This window comes from Equus asinus, chromosome 4 (assembly GCF_041296235.1).
Source record: "Equus asinus isolate D_3611 breed Donkey chromosome 4, EquAss-T2T_v2, whole genome shotgun sequence".
Taxonomy (NCBI): Eukaryota; Metazoa; Chordata; class Mammalia; order Perissodactyla; family Equidae; genus Equus; species Equus asinus.
This window is the reverse complement of record NC_091793.1, coordinates 118880170-118899982: the sequence shown is the minus strand read 5'-3', so window position 1 is coordinate 118899982 and position 19813 is coordinate 118880170. Positions and strand designations below refer to the sequence as shown.

At 36.4% G+C, this 19813-nt stretch overlaps 1 protein-coding gene across 3 annotated transcripts in view; it reads right to left on the bottom strand.

Annotated features, from left to right (window-relative positions):
• Positions 1-1515: 1515 nt before the first annotated feature.
• Positions 1516-19813, bottom strand: part of UBE2E3 (ubiquitin conjugating enzyme E2 E3) — an 88146-nt gene continuing 69848 nt past the window's right edge. For all 3 annotated transcript variants that reach the window (XM_044768619.2, XM_014834086.3, XM_014834087.3), the window contains exons 4-6: positions 7304-7436; positions 4031-4178; positions 1516-2154 (exon numbers count right to left, since the gene is read on the bottom strand). In XM_044768619.2, the coding sequence (XP_044624554.1) occupies positions 2057-2154; positions 4031-4178; positions 7304-7436 (379 nt within the window). In that variant the 3' untranslated portion in view covers positions 1516-2056. The remainder of the gene's footprint in view (positions 2155-4030; positions 4179-7303; positions 7437-19813) is intronic.

Below are 19813 nucleotides of genomic sequence, written 5' to 3'. Positions count from 1 at the left end.
TTTCATGTATGAATAAACAAACTCAAGAAGTTAAAGTGTCACCTTCAAGGTCACAAAGGTAGTTTGTGGAAGAGCTATAAATATTTTTAAGTAACCAATCCCCTCCACTCTGTCCCAGGCGAGTATGGGACACAGCCTGGAAATAAGCACAACAGGTTGGTGGTAGTAATTAGGCTGACAGCAAATGAAGAAGTCCAATGACAAACATCCTCACGTTCAGTATGATGAAGGCTTTTCTAGCACCAAGTGAGGTTTATTACTCTAGGATGTAACATGTATGATATTGGAAGTGGGGAAAACTACTTTCTACAGCTCAACTACATGGAAATCCCTACAGCTTCCATAAAAGGTCACCACTTTCATCACATTAACTTGAACTCCATTACACATGAGTTACTACTTGAAATAGTCAAGACTCAGAGGTTTTCATAAGCCTAAGCCTGAATTCTTCAAAATAATACCTTTTGTTTGGTGTTCCTTTGTAATATGGAGAGATTTTTTTGTGGTGGAGTTTAAGTGAAAAATAGATACTTAAGTGTAATTTTGTTTTTACCCTGATTTAAGACTTCTATAGGTAAATACTCAAGTAGGAGTCTACTATTCTTAGTGAGGATACATGCAACTGTAATGTTTTACTTCATTATCTTGAAGCAATGTACTTTTATGCTAATAATTCCACTCTATAAATTTAAGATAGTACTCTATTTTCATATTTAGAAATGGAGAAGACATTTGCCCCATATTTCACAACCTTGGCTACATGACCAGAGAATTATCTCAACAATTATCCCAGTCATAGAAAAGAAATCACATTTATACTCTGTTTACCAAATCTGAATATTGCAAAGTAATTCTAATTCTTATAAGAAATCTAAAATTTAATAACTACAACTAGAAAGAAGGAATTTATACAGCCTGTAAAACTCTTAAAATTTGGTATCTTTTTCAACTGAGAAATAATGTCACATCTGCACACCAATCCAGAGTTCTATTCTACCTTCAGGGCAGACAAGGGTTTCTGTGTTCAACTCTGCCTCTGGCCTGGCCAAGTGCCATCATAAGAATGGCAATGAACACCATACATCATGAAAATTCAAGACTAGGATTAGAAGTAAAGTAAAAAATGCACCAAAGACATAAAAGAACTACCAGATTAAAGTTGTTTGACAGTATCGCCCAATGGTGGACAGAAATCACCAATTTGGAAACAAATGTTCACCAGATTTCTGAGTGAGCCAGGATTTCATATTATCTTTAGCTCAAATATATGATCAAAGTAGAGCTTTATGTGTTTTTGAGACCAAGGGTTTAAAATCCAGTTTTGCTTCTCTCGTTAGGACTTAAAGGAAAAAAACTCTACACATTTAATAAGATTTCAAATGTTTTCAATTTAATAATTCGTTTATTTGTACTAGTCCTTAGTAGTCAATCTTCATATCCACATTTTGATTTCATCAACAATCATCTCAGACACACCTGTTAACAACACTGACTTGAAATATTACGACAGGAAACTATGCCTTCAGGAGCATGTTTATTGTGTTTGAGATGATACATCAGGTGCTCTCTGAGCTACAAAGGGTAAAAGGAAATCCTCTCATTACAAACTGACAAAGGTAAAAGGTAAAACATTTTTCACAACAGCATGAACCACATACTCAGAAATAGATCTGGGTTTAATACAAATGACATAATTCCTAGTCATCTACGGCTACTTTTATAACTTCATACAGATAAGGAATTAGGCTAAAATGCACTATAATATTTGGTAGACTTCAGGACCAGTATCCTTAGTACATCACAAAATACATTTTGATATCCCAAAGAAGCAAGACTTGCAAGTAGGCGTTTTAAACATAACTAATCTACAGCTACAAAGTTCTACTCTTGATAGCATTTACCTTTTTGGGGAGTCTCCCAGTCTCCAAAGGATAAAAGCAGAGAGTAGAATCAGTATAACATATACACAGAAGTCCGTATTGTAAAGGCTATAAAGATTTGCAGCACAGTGAGAAGATGCCTTCTGCTCCTTCACACTGCATACAAATTATGTGAATTATGTTGCGTATCTCTTGGTCCACTGTCTGGCTATCCTGTCATGTTCTGCTCTGTTGGTCAAATACTGAGTGGCTATGCTTCCAACCAGAGGATCCGCTGGAAAAGTGAAAAGAACGTTAACAGATATTATCCGGTGTTTTAAAGGTATAGTTTTTTTTTTAAAAAGGCTGCGCCTGAGCTAACAACTGTTGCCTATCTTTTTTTTCCCTCCCCAAATCCCTCCAGTACATAGTTATATATTTTAGTTGTCGGTCCTTCTAGTTGTGGCATGTGGGATGCCACCTCAACATGGCCTAATGAGCGGTGCCATGTCTGCACCCAGGATCTGAATCCTCGGCCGCCAAAGCAGAGCACACAAACTTACCCACTCGGCCATGGGGCCAGCCCCAGTTTTAATATTCCATTAAATTGAAATGCCAAGTTTTCAGCAGCATCTTAATATATAATGGCTAAAAGTAACATAATAACCTGTATATTTTAATATTCAAATTAGGAAAGGTCCTTTAACTAAAAAATGAATGTTGGATTAACAAATTTGATTTTAATAAAAGATGCATGCTTTCAATATACAAAAACTATTTTTACTCTTGGCCTTTTATTCAATAATGAAAGTGTGTTAGGTGATTCTATTTCTGCCTTCTTATGGATATTAAAAAACGCAATTTTTAAATAAAAAGTCAGGTCTTACAATGCAAGCTATTTAGAATGAAATGTTTGCCTCATTCTGTGCAATAATGACTCAAATCATTATCCTTATCTCCATTTGAAAACTTAATTGCCATTTTGTTTTAAATAGAATTCTGAACTAGAAACTGAATCTGATATAAACTTTCAGTTTGAATTCTTTTTTTCAAAAAGAAATGTACACATGGCACAATATTTGAAGTGTGTGGAATGACAATCAGTAAAAAGTAACGCTCTCTTCCTTCCTGACTCCGATTACTCAGAAGTTTCTCTCCCTGGCAAACAATTGTTACCTGTTTACAGGATTTCTACCCAGAGATAGTATACACATTTACAAGCATTTAGAATCTTATTGTTATGCACATGTATCTTTTTTCAGTGCCTTGCTTCTTTACTTAACACACCTCAGAGAGCTTTGCCTATCAGTTCATACGGAGCTGCTTCAATCTCCTTATAGTAGCTACATCCAGTATTAGTGGACATTTAGGCTGTCTCCAACCTTTTGCTTTAATAAATGATGCCACAGTGAATCTCCTTCTATATATCGCTATATCTATCTATCTTTGGCATACGTACAACTGCTTGGCCTAAGATAACAGGAATAGCCTTTGGTGATTAATCAAATATTAAGAAAAAGTAAGTCAACTTCTTAAAAAAATGACCACTTAGTAAGATAACATGCAAAATCTCAGGCCTGAATATCACTTTTTCAAGTCAGCTACCCATGTTAAAGATCATGTGTGGCAGTTATGCATTTCTTAAAAATGTTATGAATTATGCACTAATGGCTCTGAGTTTATATAGTCATAATCTAGTCTAACTCTCTCATCAGCTATCACTTTAATATCCACTGTTACTACATCTAAAACAACTAAACTATAATCCAAAAAGGAAGGGAGAACAAGAAGCCCTTCATGACTAAGTGATTGCTTCAAAGCACATGGCAGCATGGAAGGAGCAGGTGTCAGTCAGGCACATTGCTTTACTCTTGTCAAAAGTGGTTCGTATAGCTACATGATTTGGAAAATAGAGAATCCATCAATGATAGGGAGAAAATAATTATAGGGTAGCATGCCATTAACAAACTAAGTTATTGTGAAAAAGAAGTTATTGTGAAACTTTTTTGTTCTATTCTAACTGAAATGGCATTGATAATTTCCTAGCAAATGTGTCTTATTGCTGATCTTTCTACCTATAGCATTTACTTCTAAAATCCACATTTAAGCTAACCAAGAAAACGCAATGGTTTCTGTAGCCTCATTGTATGTGTTAATGAAGATTTGCTTACCAGGGTTGCAGTCTGTCAAAAGAGAACAAATCGACAGCAAAACCTTTGAAATAGTCAAAGCAGGACTCCAGTTGTCTTTAAGGATGTCCAGACAGATGACTCCCTGACTGTTGATGTTGCAGTGATAGATCCTGGTGCGGAAAGTAACCTAAGGGCGGTTACATTAAAAACACAAGGAAAATCAAGGCTTTATTACCAACTAAAACTCTCACCAGCAAGATTGAAGGGCACACATCAAAGATGATCTAAACAGCAAATAATGTAACTGAAGAGCTCATCAAATACTAGGTTTAAGTAGTAACAAAATTAAACGGTTTTATTCAGCTGAGAAATTTTGTTTGTACCCAGTATAGTAGGAACTATATTGATTTTAAACCAACATGAGTAGTTGATTTGATTAGTTTAATCCAAATGGTAGAGCAATTATTCTATGTTTGTGTGTACACACACACACACACCACATACAGGTTGCATGCATGTGCACACACACACCCGTTTAAAGATAGAAAGTGAGGAAGAACAGAAACATTTTGGCGCCAAAGGTAAGCAAAACTGGTGATGAATTATTTTTAATATAAAAGGAAACTTACATTAGTTTCTTAGTAGAAAAGATCAGTATCAACTCAGCTAACTGCTTGCCTTGTGTCAGAAAATACTGGAGAAGAATTTAGAGGAAGGTTGGTGAAATCACCAGCCTTTCTATTTCTCAGCCTTTCATTTCCAAAAGTGGCTCACCGTCTTGTGAGACCAAGACAGTAAAATAAAACAAGCAAAGTCTTAAGCTACTGCATAAAGGAAACTAATATATCCCTGAGATGTGTGGGGGAAAAAAAGGATAAATCATAGGAACAAATACTGACAAGTTTCAGAACAATCACGAACACTAATTGAGTGGTCAATCTTAATCTGGAGTTGCAGAGAAAAAAAGACAGTTCCTGATCTCTTAGAACTAGCAGTGTACTCCCAAGTGATGTCTGGGAAGAAAATATTAAAAGCCCTCAAAAGTGCATTTCTGACAAGGATGCATAATTAAAAACAAGAAAGAAACCACCGGTCAGTGAGGGAGGAGACTATAGAAACGTGGCTGGTGGAATTGAGATGGGTTAAAAGTGGGTTCAAAGACTCAGGACCAAAAAGAGAATGTAAAATATCACATTAATAATACTTTCATATTGATCACATGTTGAAATGACAAGATTTTGGATATACTAGGTTAAGTAAAATATATTATTAAAATTAATTTCACTGTTTCTTTCTACCCTTTTCAATGTAGCTATTAGAGAATTTAAAATTACACGTGTAGCTTGCATTCTATTTCTATTAGACAGTTCTCTAGAATATGGGAAGAATATACTCAGATCACTGACAGCCAACTACTCAACAGATATGAGTGGTTTACAAACATAATACAATTAATATTTTGAATCTTTTCAGCCATTAACAATCAGTGAACAGAAGAGAATTTAAATTTTTATTATTTCAAGAAGTTCAACACCTTATCTGAACTTCAAAAATAAGCAGTGATACAGAGAAATAATTGTACTGAACACCAAGATAATAGCAGAAGTCTTATTTCACTTGTCCAACTATTGAACTGAATAACACTTCATTATACTGTATAAGATATCTTAGGCAAGAGGAATGAATCAACATTAAAGGGTTAGAAAATTAAAATATTGAGACCTCAGCAAAAAAACAAGCTAAATTAATAAACATTATATTAACCAAAACAATTACGATAAATCACATACAGAACTATAGTTTGAAACCCCTGTTAGTCAATTTCTATTTTCCATTAAAAGACGCTAAGAAAAATGTACGTATTTTCTTCAACAAATTTTCCCTCATGTACAAAAATAAATAAACCTTGCAAACTTTTTCCTGCTAATTTTGTTACCATATTAAAACCAATTTCCAAGATAAAAAAACAAAGCATGTAGAAGTAAGTAACACTATTTATAAATACAGTCATGAACTATTTTGCTAAGGTTTTGTTTTCTATAACAGAAAAAATCACAATGCAAACTGAGCAGTTAGTGATACACCGGCATTTAACACGTTACTGTGAATGCGAATACAATTTGAGATATTAATATGAGGGTTTTGTCCCTTTATCTGATTGATCTAGCAAGACATACTCTACATACCTGGGAGCATTAAATGAGACAATCATTTAAAGATCTTAAATTCTGATGGGCCCCATAGTAAAGGACTCAAAAAACTGATAGTGTGGTTGACAGCAAATACCTCTAGGTGACAGGGAACCCTGGCATCTGCAATTTGAGGTAAATACCACTAGGTGGAACTGTTGTTGCCTTATTAAACAATAGTGGAATCTCTTTTTTTTTAAACAAAATAAACCCTTTATTTTTATACACACACACACGAGCATGTGAGCAAAGGCATTAAATCAGTACATATAATGTTTTAGAGAGCATAGAGAACATAAGCAACTATGTTGAAAAGAAAAACATTTCATCATAGTTAAGGGCTTTATAACACACTTTTCCCTGACACGTCAGAAGTCTCTGTAACTATGGCATAATTATGCTCAGGCTTCGTATTTGTGGTTTTCACCTGTTGGCTTGACCAATTTATAATGAGAATTCAGAGGAGGAAGCTATTCAAGTAATCATTATGTTTAAGACTTGAAAAATAACAACCAGTCATTACAAGGCACAATTTAACCCTTCCTTCTGTTTGTTATCCATTTAATTCATATTAAGAGACAACAACAAACAGGTGTAAGTCACCCAAGCCACCCTCATTCTCATTATTACATCATCCTACAGAGCACACAAAGCAAGTTTATTAAGTAGTATTAGTTTCCCTATTCTTTGCTATGTATGGCTTTCTAGTTTTTGCTCATCTATAAAGATAAGGTACTTAGCACAAAATTCAAGTTATTTAACACTTATTTCTGGAAGCTGTCAAACAGGTTTTCTTTTTATCCCAATATGTTTCTTAAGGAAGATTCATAGGATATTTTCCCTCATAGCATAAATCTAAAATTTATCTGCTTTATTGATGTGCAAAGTACCATACTTTCATTTACAACTAAAGCCTCTTTTGGCTGATGATAAAGTTATCTGTAAAAGGCAGAAATTAATTACTTTCACAGTTTTAAAATTTTTAGTTACATGAGAGTTTCTGTATCAGTCCATGAAAAACAATGAAATAAAAATGATTACATCAATGCACATTTAACCTCTAGAATAAACTGATTTTGGAAGAGAAGGATAAATGTTAAGGAATGTACTTCTAGGTTCTTACCTTTGGTGGCTTAAATGGATAATCGGATGAAAATGTGATATCCAGAAAAAACACACCACCTTCATATACAGAACCTGGTGGACCAAGTATAGTCGATCTCCATTCATAAATGTTATCTCCTTTAGGTCCAGCACTATTTAAAAGAAATTAAAAATCAATGTGTATATCTGGAAGCAATGAATGTTAACATCTTAAACTAATTAAGTATTAAAGGTAAATTAACAACCTAGAGCAATAAGAGGTAAGTATAAACGAAATAAGCCCCAACGTGTGCATCAATGTGTGTGTATAAACTTATTTGGAAATATTTCAAACTTACAGAAAAATTGCAAGAACAAAGAACACCTGTACAACTTTACCCAGACTCTGCTGCTGTTAGCGTTTTGCCCAATTTGCTTGATCACTTCTCCCTCTCTTTCTCTCTCTCTCTGTTTATATACACACACCCACAAAGTGCTTTTTTCTGAGTCATTTGAGAATAAGTTGGATATACCATGGCTCTTTCTCCATAAATAACTTCAGTGTGCATTTCTTAAAATCACCTCCAATACAATCACAATACAGCTACAATTTCAGTAAATATAATATCAATACAATACTTTAACTTACAACCTGCAAAGTAATGTTGTCAATTGACCCAATGATGTTTTTTAAAAAAAAAGAAAAAACTTTAATTTTCCTTTACATACAGAATCAGTCTTGGGATCATTTATGTCCTGTGTCTTTAGTCTACTCTAATATGAAGCCTTTTAGCCTTTCTTTTACTTTTATAACATTAACATTTTTGAATAATACAGCTGTTGTTCTTTTTTAACAGAATGCTTATCATTTTGAACTCATCTGATGCTTCCTCATGATTAGATGCAGGTAGTGCATTCCCAGCCAGAACAGTACCTAAATGATGATGTGTTCTCAGGGTATCACACATCGAGGGACTCTGTACTCACCTGTCCCTAATTGATGATGTTAATTTTCATTACCCAGATCAAGTGCTGTCCAATTTTCCTGCTGCTTACTTAATATCTTTTTTCTGCAACCAATAAGCAACCTTTGGACAAACACTATAAGACAATGCAAATATCCTGCTCTTCATCAAAATTTTTCCCCTAGATTTAACATCCATTTGTTATTCTTGGTTGAACTAAAAGTTTACTACGATGGTGATAAAAATCACCATTTTCCAACTCTAGCATTTCCTCCACATTTACCAGCTGGCCCTTGAGCCTTCTCTTCTCCCATTTATTTGTGTGAATATGTGTATCATTGGTGAGGTCTCATGGATTCCTTTTTTCCCCCCTAATAATTTATAATTCATTACTGCCTTTAATTATTTTGATGCTCAAAGAACCCCAGATTTGGTGGAAGCCCCTTCAAAATGGCCCCTATATCCTTGTGACAGGCCACCATCATTTTTTTGTGCACTTCCTTACTTTCTGGCATAGATGGTTCCAGCCTCCCAGCCTTGGAATCAGCCATTTCTTCAAGAAGCCATGGCTCCTTTTGGTGGGAATGTTGTTAGAAACCAAGATCTAACTGTTAGGTGCTACTAAGTCGCAGGTCCATTGCACTGTGCTCAACACTACCATTTATAAAATACAAACAAGAGATAATTCAAATAAAATCTAAATACACAATTATTTATTGGAAGCCACCTCCAATACTCCTTACATTCTCTTCAAACTTACCTTACAGACTTCCATTTTTCTCCAACCTTTACATCATAAATTACCTTCACTTTTGGAACTAATATATGTATAAAGCTTTTCTTCTTTTAAAGTGACCATCAGTTTAGAAATGATCTGCATATTTGATTTAAAATAAGTGCAAACCAGCATTGATAATTCAATCATATTAATTACAGAAGGATATTCGGGCAGAGTTAAAATGATTTAACTATTATCTTATTAATTCTGTAAAACAAACTCAACTATAGACAGGTAAACAATACTATCAATGATCAAATGTGTGCTCTGAAAAACAGCTCATACAAAAAGGGTGTAAAAAACTTGGAGGGTATAATCAAAATGTTTACAGGATGCTTCAAAAAATCGATCTTTAAGGCAGATACATATGAACAATAAAATCTTATTATTTTGGCCTATTTAGGGAAAATATACTTTTAAAAATAAATACCACTTTATAAATTTTAAGTGTACACAGCAATTGGGACTAATTACAGTAATGGCTCATTGTTCTGTCACCATCTGAGAATCAGGTACAATTCCCTATGTGAATTTTCATTGTAACTAAAAACATAACATTATCAATTTGGAAAAAAAAAAGTTTAACCTGATTCAATGGCATTTCCTTTTCAAAGTTAATTTTTCCCTTGGTGACTCAAGGTAATCAGTACAAAATTAAATCACAGCATCAGAGATGTTTATAGTAAAATGTTTCTAAACTATACATGTCACACTTGTAGTAGTAGTAATAGTATGGTAGTAGTAGTAGTAATAATGTTAGCTAAGGTTTACTCCATCCTTAATATACGCCAGGCATTGTAAAGCATCATAGTGCAAAACTGACTGAATTCTCCTTACACATCTATGAAGTAGGTACTATTATCATACTCCTATTTTTAGATGAGGAAAATGAGGGTTCAGAGTTAAATAATTTTGCATATGTCCCACAACTATAAAATGACTGAGACAGAATTTGGAGAAAATCTGTGAACTAGTCTGTATTGTCTCTACTGATTTTGCTGTGTTTCCTCATAATTTCAGTGCCGCTACATCTAATTTAATCTCTAGTCAAAGTTTGCAAATCCTTATTTGTGTAAGAACCCAAGGGGAACTGTTCTCCAAAGAAACCAAATTTCCTCAGCAATATTTTCTGATTCTTAGCAGAACCATGTTATGCTTCACACGGCTGAATAGGAGGCAAGTTGGGGATTACCTTATTTTAATGAATCACAGAATTTCAGACTGGAAAGGATCTGGTTGAGGCCAAAACTCCCCATTTACACTCGAAGAAATGAAGGCACAGAAAGTAAGTGATCTATTTTAAATCCCCTCTAGAGCCAGCTGGTAGAAGAGCTGGGATTCCCATACCAAACTCTTGGTTGTTAAATTTGCATTCTTCTCACGTACCATGTTACCTTGCCACAGGACAAATAATATATTTATTACAGCAGGATATTAAATGTGACTTTCCCTGTTGTCTTGGAGTAGACTGAGTAAGGCTGCAGCTTAAGGCAGTGCGACTCCTTTCTGTTCCAAGCACACCTAGCCTAAGGTGAGTGAGGGCTAAAATCCAGCACTTGTGTTGGCTGCCTTGTCTGGAATAAGGGGCCCCTTCTCCTCCTCACGAAGGTGCCACCCGCTAGTCAAGACCCAGGTCGGGAGAAGGTGGGGAAAGGGTGTGTGTGTGTTGGGAGGAGGGGAGTTGGATGCAGTACTGACTCTACCCTGCTTCAAACAAAGCATGTTATAGATTAGCAGCTGACCTGCCGTTGAGGATTCACAGCTGAGTAGAAAATGGGTGATAAATGCCGACAATCTCAAGATAGGTGCTATACACACTTTTCACTACTCCTCATTCTCTCTCTTCCACCAGGGCAACGCTCCAGCAATTCTATCCTCGTTCCTGGATCACCTACTTTCCCTCTCTGGTGCATCACGCCCACAGGAACACCACAATGCCATTTCTCCAATCTTTATTCAAAAACAAACCTCCGTTCTTCTACCACTCCCAGCTCCCATCTCAATTATCTCTTAAGAGGCTTTCACTCCCCATCATTCCACTGAAATAGCTTTCATCCAAGGTCACCAATGACCTCATCACTAGACCCAATACTCATTTCTCAATCCTCATCTTATTTGACTGGTCCAGCAACATTTGACACAGTTGATCACTTCCTCCTCCTAGATATACTTTCTCTGTTTCATTGCTAGAATAACATACTTACTAGTTTTCCTCCTACCTTTTCGGGCCCCTCCTTCTCAATCACTACTGCTGTTCCTTCTCTCCTAACCTCTAAAAATTGACAGTCCTCCAGAGCTCAGCCCTTGGGCCTCTTCTCTTTTCTACCTACATCCAATCTTTTGGTGGTCTCATGCAGTTTTATGGCTTCCAACAGCACCAATAAGCTCTTACCTCCCAATCTCTTATCTCCTACCTAGATTTCTATCCTGAATTCCAGAGCTACACAGATAACTGCTTACTAAACAGTCTTACTTTGAAATCAAATATTTTGAATCTAGCAATTTTGAAAATGCCTCAGATTTAACATGTCCTAAAGTGAGTTCCTGATCTTCCAATTCCTGCTATAATCTTCCCTACGTCAGCTAGCGGCAGCTCCAGTCTTCCAGTTCCTCAGGGCAAAAGCCTAGACCTCATCCTTGACAACGTTCTTTCTACCCCACATCCAGTAGTCAGCAAAGTCTATTGGTTTTATCTTCAAAACATACCCAAAATTCTACTACTTCTCCCTACTCCTGTCAGGCCAACCTTGATTTCAAAACACCAGCACTCTCTGCCTGGATAATTACAGTAGCCTCCCGCTTCCACCTTTGACCCTACCCCCACCACAGTAGTCTACTGTCAATATGACAACCACGTAGAGCGATGGTTAGAAAGTAAATCAGACCATGTAACCCTGCTCAACCCCTCCAAAGGCTCACCTTCTCAACCTGTGTTCGAGACAAAGTCTTACAACTACAAAGCACTGTGTAACCTGCTGCCACCATCACCACCACTATCCTTCTTAGCTGTTTCTCTCTTCCTTGTTCGATTGGTTGTAGCAACCTGTTTCTCCAACACATGATGTACACTTCCAACCTCAGGGCTTCTGCATCAGTTGTGTCTCTGCCTGGAATACTCTTCCTCAAGATATCCCAGTGGTTTGCTCCATCACTTTCTGCAGGTCTTGACCCAAAAGTCATCCTCTCAGTGAGGCCTTTCCCGGTCACTCTATCTAAATCTCACACATGATCTCCACACATTTCACATCCTCCTTTCTATTTTTTCCCCATACCATTTATCACTCTCTGATATATTATATATTTTATCTGTTTATCTTACTTGTGGTCCATCTCCCACTAGAATGTAAGCTCCATAATGTCACAAGATGAGGACTGGGCTCTCTACGCCCTGGAAGTTAGATGTGTTTTAATAACTTGAAGTAACTGAAGAGTTGTGGGATGTGTCCAAGGGGAGAAGAAAGGGAGATCTCAACAGAGCAAGTTAAATGGCAGGTGATAGGGAAAAGGAAAGGAAAAAGCAAAGGGGAAGGGGAACTTTTTCTTATATTACCTTCATAAGGAAGGATTCACTGATGGAGTAATTTACTTCACTGATACAGCAAAAGTAAAATTCACTCCAGTTCTGAGTCAAATTATGAAAAAACAGACAACATTAACAGAGGGTTTGTTTACTCAAACTTTAATTACGCGCTAATGTCAAAAAGAAGATCAAATGTTAAATTCCATAATTGAGGACTCCATTTTTTATTTAAATACTAAGAAAATGAGAAGTACCTTTATTCTACTGTTTTTCCCCGTAAACATTCATTTCCTCCTTTTAAATGCCATGTTGCACATAAGCTATTATATATTCTACAAAAAACAACAACAAAAGCAGGCAGAAAGTTTAGAATAACAAACTTGCACCTGGGGATTTTCTGTTACTGGCTGCTCTTATTGTTAACAAATGATGTTATTTTAAACATTTAGCAGCACAAGGACTGATATCTTAGCAAAATCCATTTCTCATCGCTTAAATATTAATTCAGCAATTACTGTTACTGCAAGAGTCATAAACACTATTCTTTTCCAGCACTGCAGTATTCCCTATAAGAACTTTCAAATGCTTAATAATAGATTCATTTTACAAATAAACTTTTTTTTAATGGGTGTTTTTTTTTTAGTATGTTTTGTGGTGAGGAAGATTGGCCCTGAGCTAACATTTGTTGCCAATCTTCCTCTTTCTTTTCTCCCCAAAGCCCCAGTACACAGTTGTGTATCCTAGTTCTAAGTCATTCTAGTTCTTCTATGTGGGATGCTGCTGGGGCATGGCTTGATAAAGGATGTGTAGGTCCATGCCAAGGATCCAAACCGGCAAACCCTGGGCCACCAAAGCAGAGCATGAAAACTTAACCACTTGGCCACCGGGCCAGGCCCACAAGTAGACTTTTTTTTTTTTTTTTTTAACACAATGCTTTTACATATACAACTTTTTAATCCCATACTAAGTCAAATGCAAAGATTTACACTAAATTCTATATGCTTTTTATCCCTATGGCAAAAAGTCATCTTAAAATGAGTTGAACTAAATTCAAGGAGAAAAGAATATAATAATGACTTACATCAAGACTTGACATATTGTGGTGTAATGGTGAATGTACCATTTTAAACTGTTGAAGTGTTAAAATGGATATTCCTATGTGTGTCTTATGCATTTGACATGAAAAAATCTTACTAATATAAAATTCTTGTTTAAGCACGGGTTTAATTTTATGTCTACAAAAATGAAAGAGCTTGAACTAAGATGGCATACTGGTATAACTTCAACAGGCCTTAACCACTTTGACTAAATTTTAAAGCACTACATAGTAATATAAACTCTATTAAAAACACAAATAAAATCAAAGAAGAACTAAATAAATGGAGAGATACTCTATGTTCATAGGTAAGAAGACATTATTGTCATGATGTCAATACTTCTCAACGTGATCTACAGATTCAATGCAATCCCAATCAAAATCCCAGCAAGTTATGTTGTGAATATCAACAAACATTATAAACTTTATATGGAGAGGCAGAAGACCCAGACTAGCCAACTCAATATCGAAGAACAAAGTTGGAGGACTGACACTACCCAAATTTAAGACTAACTATAAAGCCACAGTAATCAAGACAGTGTAGTATTGACAAAAGAATAAACAGCAGATAAATGGAACACAATAGAGAGTCCAGAAAGAGACCTACATAAAGTCAAGTATCTTTGACAAAGAAGCAAAGGCAATAAAACGGAGCAAGGACAGTCTTTTCAAAAACGATACTGGAACAACTAGACATCCTACATGTAAAAAAATGAAATTTAGACACACACCTTACATCCTTCATGAACATTAACTCAAAATGGATCAAACATCTAGCATAAAAGGCAAGACTATAAAACTCCTAGAAGATAGGATAGGAGAAAACCTAGATGACCTTGGGTATGGTGATAACTTTTTAGATGTAACACCAAAGGCACAATCCACGAAAGAGATAACTGATAAGCTGGACTTCATTAAAAGTAAAGTTTTCTCCTCTACAAAAGACATTGTTAAGAGAATGAGAAGAACAAATCATAGACTGAGAGAAAATATTTGCAAAAGACACATCTGATGAACTATTATCTAAGATATCCAAAAACCTCTTAAAATTTAACAATAAGAAAATGAACAATTCAATTAAAAATGGGCAAAAGACCTAAATAGACACCTCACCAAAGAAGATATACAGATGGCAAATAAAAATATGAAAAGATGTTCAACATTATATATTCTTATGGACTAAGTGTTTGTGTACTCCAAAGTTCACGTTGAAATCTTCACCCCCAATGTGATGGTATCAGGAGGGGGGCTAATGGGAGGTGATTACGTGATGAGGATGTAGCCCTCATGAATGTAATTAGTACTCTTATAAAAGAAATCCCCATAGCCCCTTCTGCTATGGAAGGACACAGCAAGAAGACAGCCGTCTAAGAGTCAGGAAGCAAGTCCTTACCAGACACCAAATCTTGGATTTCCCAGCCTCCAAAGCTGTGAGAAATAGATTTCTGTTGTTTATAAGTTACCCAGTCTATGATATTCTGTTAGAGCAGTCCAAATGGACTAAGGCAAGTCATTAGGGAACTGTAAATTAAAACAATGAGATACCACTACATACCCAATAGAATGGCCAAAACCTCAAACACTGACAACAACAAATGCTGACGAGGATGTGGAGCAACAGAACTCTCATTCATTGCTGGTGGGAATGCAAAATAGTACAGCCACCTTGGAAGACAGTTTGACAGTTTTTTACAAACTAAACATACTCTTACCATATGATCCAGCAACTGTACTCCTTGGTATTTAATGAACTGAAAACTTATGTCCATATAAAAACCTGCACATAGATGTTGTAGAGCTTTATTCATAATGCGCAAAACTTGGAAGCAACCAAGAAGTCCTTCAATAGGTGAATGGATAAACAAACTGTGGTACATCCAGATGATGAAACATTACTCAGCACTCAAAAGAAGTGAGCCATCAAGCCATGAAAAGACACTGAGCAAACTTAAATGCATATTACTAAGTGGAAGAAGCCAATCTGAAAAGGCTACATACTGTATGAGTCCAACTATATGAAATTCCGGAAAAGGCAAAACTATGGAGACAGTAAAAAGACCAGTGGTTGCTAGGGTTACAGGGGGAGCGAAAGATGAACAGGCAGAGCACAGAGGATCTTTAGGACAGTGTTAACTATTCTGTATGATACTACAATGGTGGATACACTTCATTATACATTTGTCAAAACCCACAGAATGTACAAGACCAAGAGTGAACCTCAATGTAAACTCTTGAGTGATAATGTGTCAAATGTATGTTTATTAATTGCAACAAATGTACCACTGTGGTGTGGGGTTTTGGTAGTGGGGAGGTTGTACATACAGCAGGTACATGCGAACTCTGTACTTTCTGCTCAATTTTGCTGTGAACCTAAAACTTCTCTAAAAAATAAAGTTTATTAATTAAAAAGATCAGAAGAAATAGTTGTTTCTATATTTAAGCAAGAAGTAGTAAATGTTTCTTTAAATGTTGGTTTATAAAAGCCGTTTCCAACTTACAAAGGGATGTGTTACAAAAATTTGTTTTAAAATCAGGTAACTTGGAACACATTTTAACCACAGTAATATGGTGGTTTCAATGCTGCCCACAAAAGTTAATTTAAACCATTTGCCCCATAACTTGGAGATACTACGTATTTGTAGATCTCTGACTTTTCTTTTACTAATAGAGACATCAAGAATACTTATTCTCCATTCCAAATCACTAATTCAAACACCGATCACCCTTTCTCCTCCTAAATGCCTCTCTCTCTCAGCTGAAACCTATACAGGTCTACCTTCCATGGAACACAGGACTGGGAGATAAGGTAACCTTAGTTATTAACAAGTTGTTCACTTTTAACAAAGTTATCAACGGTGTTAGGTGAGTTGGAATATCCTTGGCATGCAGAACAAATTTAAATACATTGATGACATCAAATGCTAAACAGACATGTATCAACTAGACTGGAAACCTAAGCAACCTTTGTATTGGGAAAATGTGTCAAAACAAGAATAGCAGCTACAGCAACAGCAGCAAACCTTTGCATTGCTTGAGCACTTGTATGTTTCCAGGAGTCTCTATGTTACATGCTGTGTATCTCATTTAATCCTGACAGTAATACTATGAGACAGACTCTGTAACTATGCCAGCTTCACAGATGAGGAAACCAAGGCCCACAGAAGCTAAGTAGCTTCCCCTAAAGTCTCATGGCTAGTACACAGGTAGACACATTGAGTCTTTCTAGAGAGAATACAATCTTAACCATATCTCTGTATTTCTCTCCAAATTTCAAACAATTGTTTTACAAGTGAAAAGGTGCTCTTCCTGTGAGAGTTTTTGGAAGTCATTATTTCTCTAGGTAGAGAGCAATTAGGAGTTCACGACTTATTAGGGAGAAATATAATACAATGCGAGAGGAGATGTGGCTTAGGAAACAATACAGGGAAACAATTCTACTAACTAAAAAGACAGAGCTATCAGCTGGCAGTCCTCAATCATCTTCCTATTCACCTCCACTTCCTAAATTTACCTCTTTCTGGTAAATTTAATGTCTTGTGAAGTCTGGTGAAGAATGGTATTGCTTATTAATCCATATTGTGCCTTGTTGAGCATATAAATTCAGTTTGAATCTGAAAAATTTATGTGACCTTTTATAATATGCAAAGTAGAGCACTTTGCATACTTTCCACAGTAGATTCAACGGAGAAAATAGAAATAAACTCATTTGTTCATTAAAGATTTGAGTGTCTACTATTTTGTGCTGGGCACCTGTGCTGGAAACTAAAGATATAATGGCCACCTCTCTCAGGGAGATTACTGACTAGCTGAGGATATAGATATTAAATAAATGCACAGAAAAATGTAAAACAGAAAAAGTGCTACAAAGGAGAGGTAGATCAGGCAAGACTCAGAGAGGAAGGAAAGCTTGAGATATCTGAAACACCCAGGGGGAGTTAACTGGGGTGGGGTGGGGGGGGTAAAAGTAAAGAGCTGGGGAAGGCTGAACAGCATATGCAAACACCCTGAGGCAGTAAGGAGCAAGGTGAATGGCAGGGCCTAGAATTAAGGCCAATGTGGGAGAAGCAAAAAGAACAGGGGAAGTGCAATAAAAGATGAACTGCAGAGGGAAGTAGTAAGAAATGTCCATGCAGGACCTTGTCAGGCTACATTACAGATATTTGTCTTTATCCTAACAGCAACAGGAAGCCATCAAAATATTTTAAGCAGAGGAGGGGTTCATACTAATATTTACATTTTAAAAAGCTTCCTCAGACTTGTATGTGGAGAATGGTCTGGAAGAGGACCAGAGGGGCTGTGGGTGGACTACTGCAGTAATCCAGGTGAAGATGATGGTATGCTGGACCAAGGTGGTATTAGAGATAGAAAGAAGAGGAAGCATTTGAGAGTTATTTAGGAGGTAAAAATCAACTAAACATATTTTTGGAATATGAGAGATGAGGAAGAAGGGGATATCAAAAATAGCTCATAGTTTTCTGGACTATACAACTGAGGTGAATACAGACGCCACTTACTAAGATAGGGACACTGAAAAAGGAGCTGGCTTTGGACATACTGGGATTAAGATGTCTTTGAGATAAACAAGAAACACATATGTCAAAGATAAAGATAGACATAGACACACACACACAAACACACACACACACACACCCTCAGAATTGGGACCTGGGCTGTGGATATAAATTTGTGGTGATTACAGTTCTGCAGGTGAGATGGGCTAGATTATGAAAAGAGTGCAGACACAAGGAGATGACACCTGGGATGAAAGAACCATGTATAACTCATGATAATATATGGCAGACTTGTGACAGGTGTATAATAGAGGGACACAAAAATTAAGTGGGAGCAAAGCAGAAGAGAGATGAATTACAGGAAGAGATATGGAAAGAAGCTGGGTTTGAAAAGGATGTTAGAGACTAAGGAAGACTTCATATCTGGTAAGGATATGAGGATCATAACAGCTCACAGGGAGCAAAATTAAAAAAAGCAATTTGGAAAGATCTCTAAGACACATGTTAAACGGGGGTGGGGGTGGGGAAACAAGGTGCAGAGGAGTGGATATGAATGCTTCTATCATAGGTATAAACTACAAAAGCTATCTGCATATGTATGGTGGAAATATGAACTGACTTTTGGAAAGATATACAAGAAAATGCTAACAGTGCTTTCCTCTAAGAAGGATCTGGTGCTCTGGAGTAGAAAAGAAACTTTCCTTTTTTTTTTTTTTGAGGAAGATTAGCCCTGAGCTAACTGCTCCCAATTCTCCTCTTTTTGCTGAGGAAGACTGGCCCTGAGCTAACATCCATGGCCATCTTCCTCTACTTTATATGTGCGATGCCTACCACAGCATGGAGTGCAAGTGGTGCCATGTCTGCACCCGGGATCCGAACTTTGAACCCCAGGCCACTGAAGCTGAACATGCGCACTTAACAGCTGGCCACCGGGCCGGCCTCAAGAAAATCTACTTTCCAATGTGTACTCTTTGCTATTCTGAATTGTTCACTATGTACAAAATGATTATTTCGCTTTAGGTTTTTTTTTTTTTAATTTAAGAAAATAAGGGAAAAACCAAATAAACCCAGTTGTATATGACTGAAGCACTAAGACCAGAGGAGAAAACCCAAACCATACAGGATTTTAAATAGAGTGAATTTGCAAGATATGCTTTATCTTCAATCCTAAAACTGGAGAACTCTGGCAATAGAGCTTCCCTAATTCTGAAATAATATAGATTTAATAAGAGCTTTTAGATATCTTGGCTAGAACTTCTTACCCTTTCCTAGGTAACTGCCTTCCCGCCATACTTTGCACATCGTAAAGTTAAAGGTTCAACCAAAATTTAAGCCATTTTGCCAATATATTGTAAAGCTGTATCACAAGTCAGCCATATTTGACAGGATCATCTAATTTTTATTTTCCATCTTCTACTGTGACAGATTATAATTGGGTAAAATACAACTAACAAGTCGATAAATGTGCCAAACTCTAGTCTAGTTTATCATGAAGATGAAATTAAGCACAGACTTTTTTTTTTTTTATTAAAAATATTAGTTTTTTCCTTTTTCTCCCCAAAGCCCCCTGGTACATAGTTGTATATTCTTCGTTGTGGGTCCTTCTAGTTGTGGCATGTGGGATGCTGCCTCAGCATGGTTTGATGAGCAGTGCCATGTCCGCGCCCAGGATTCAAACCA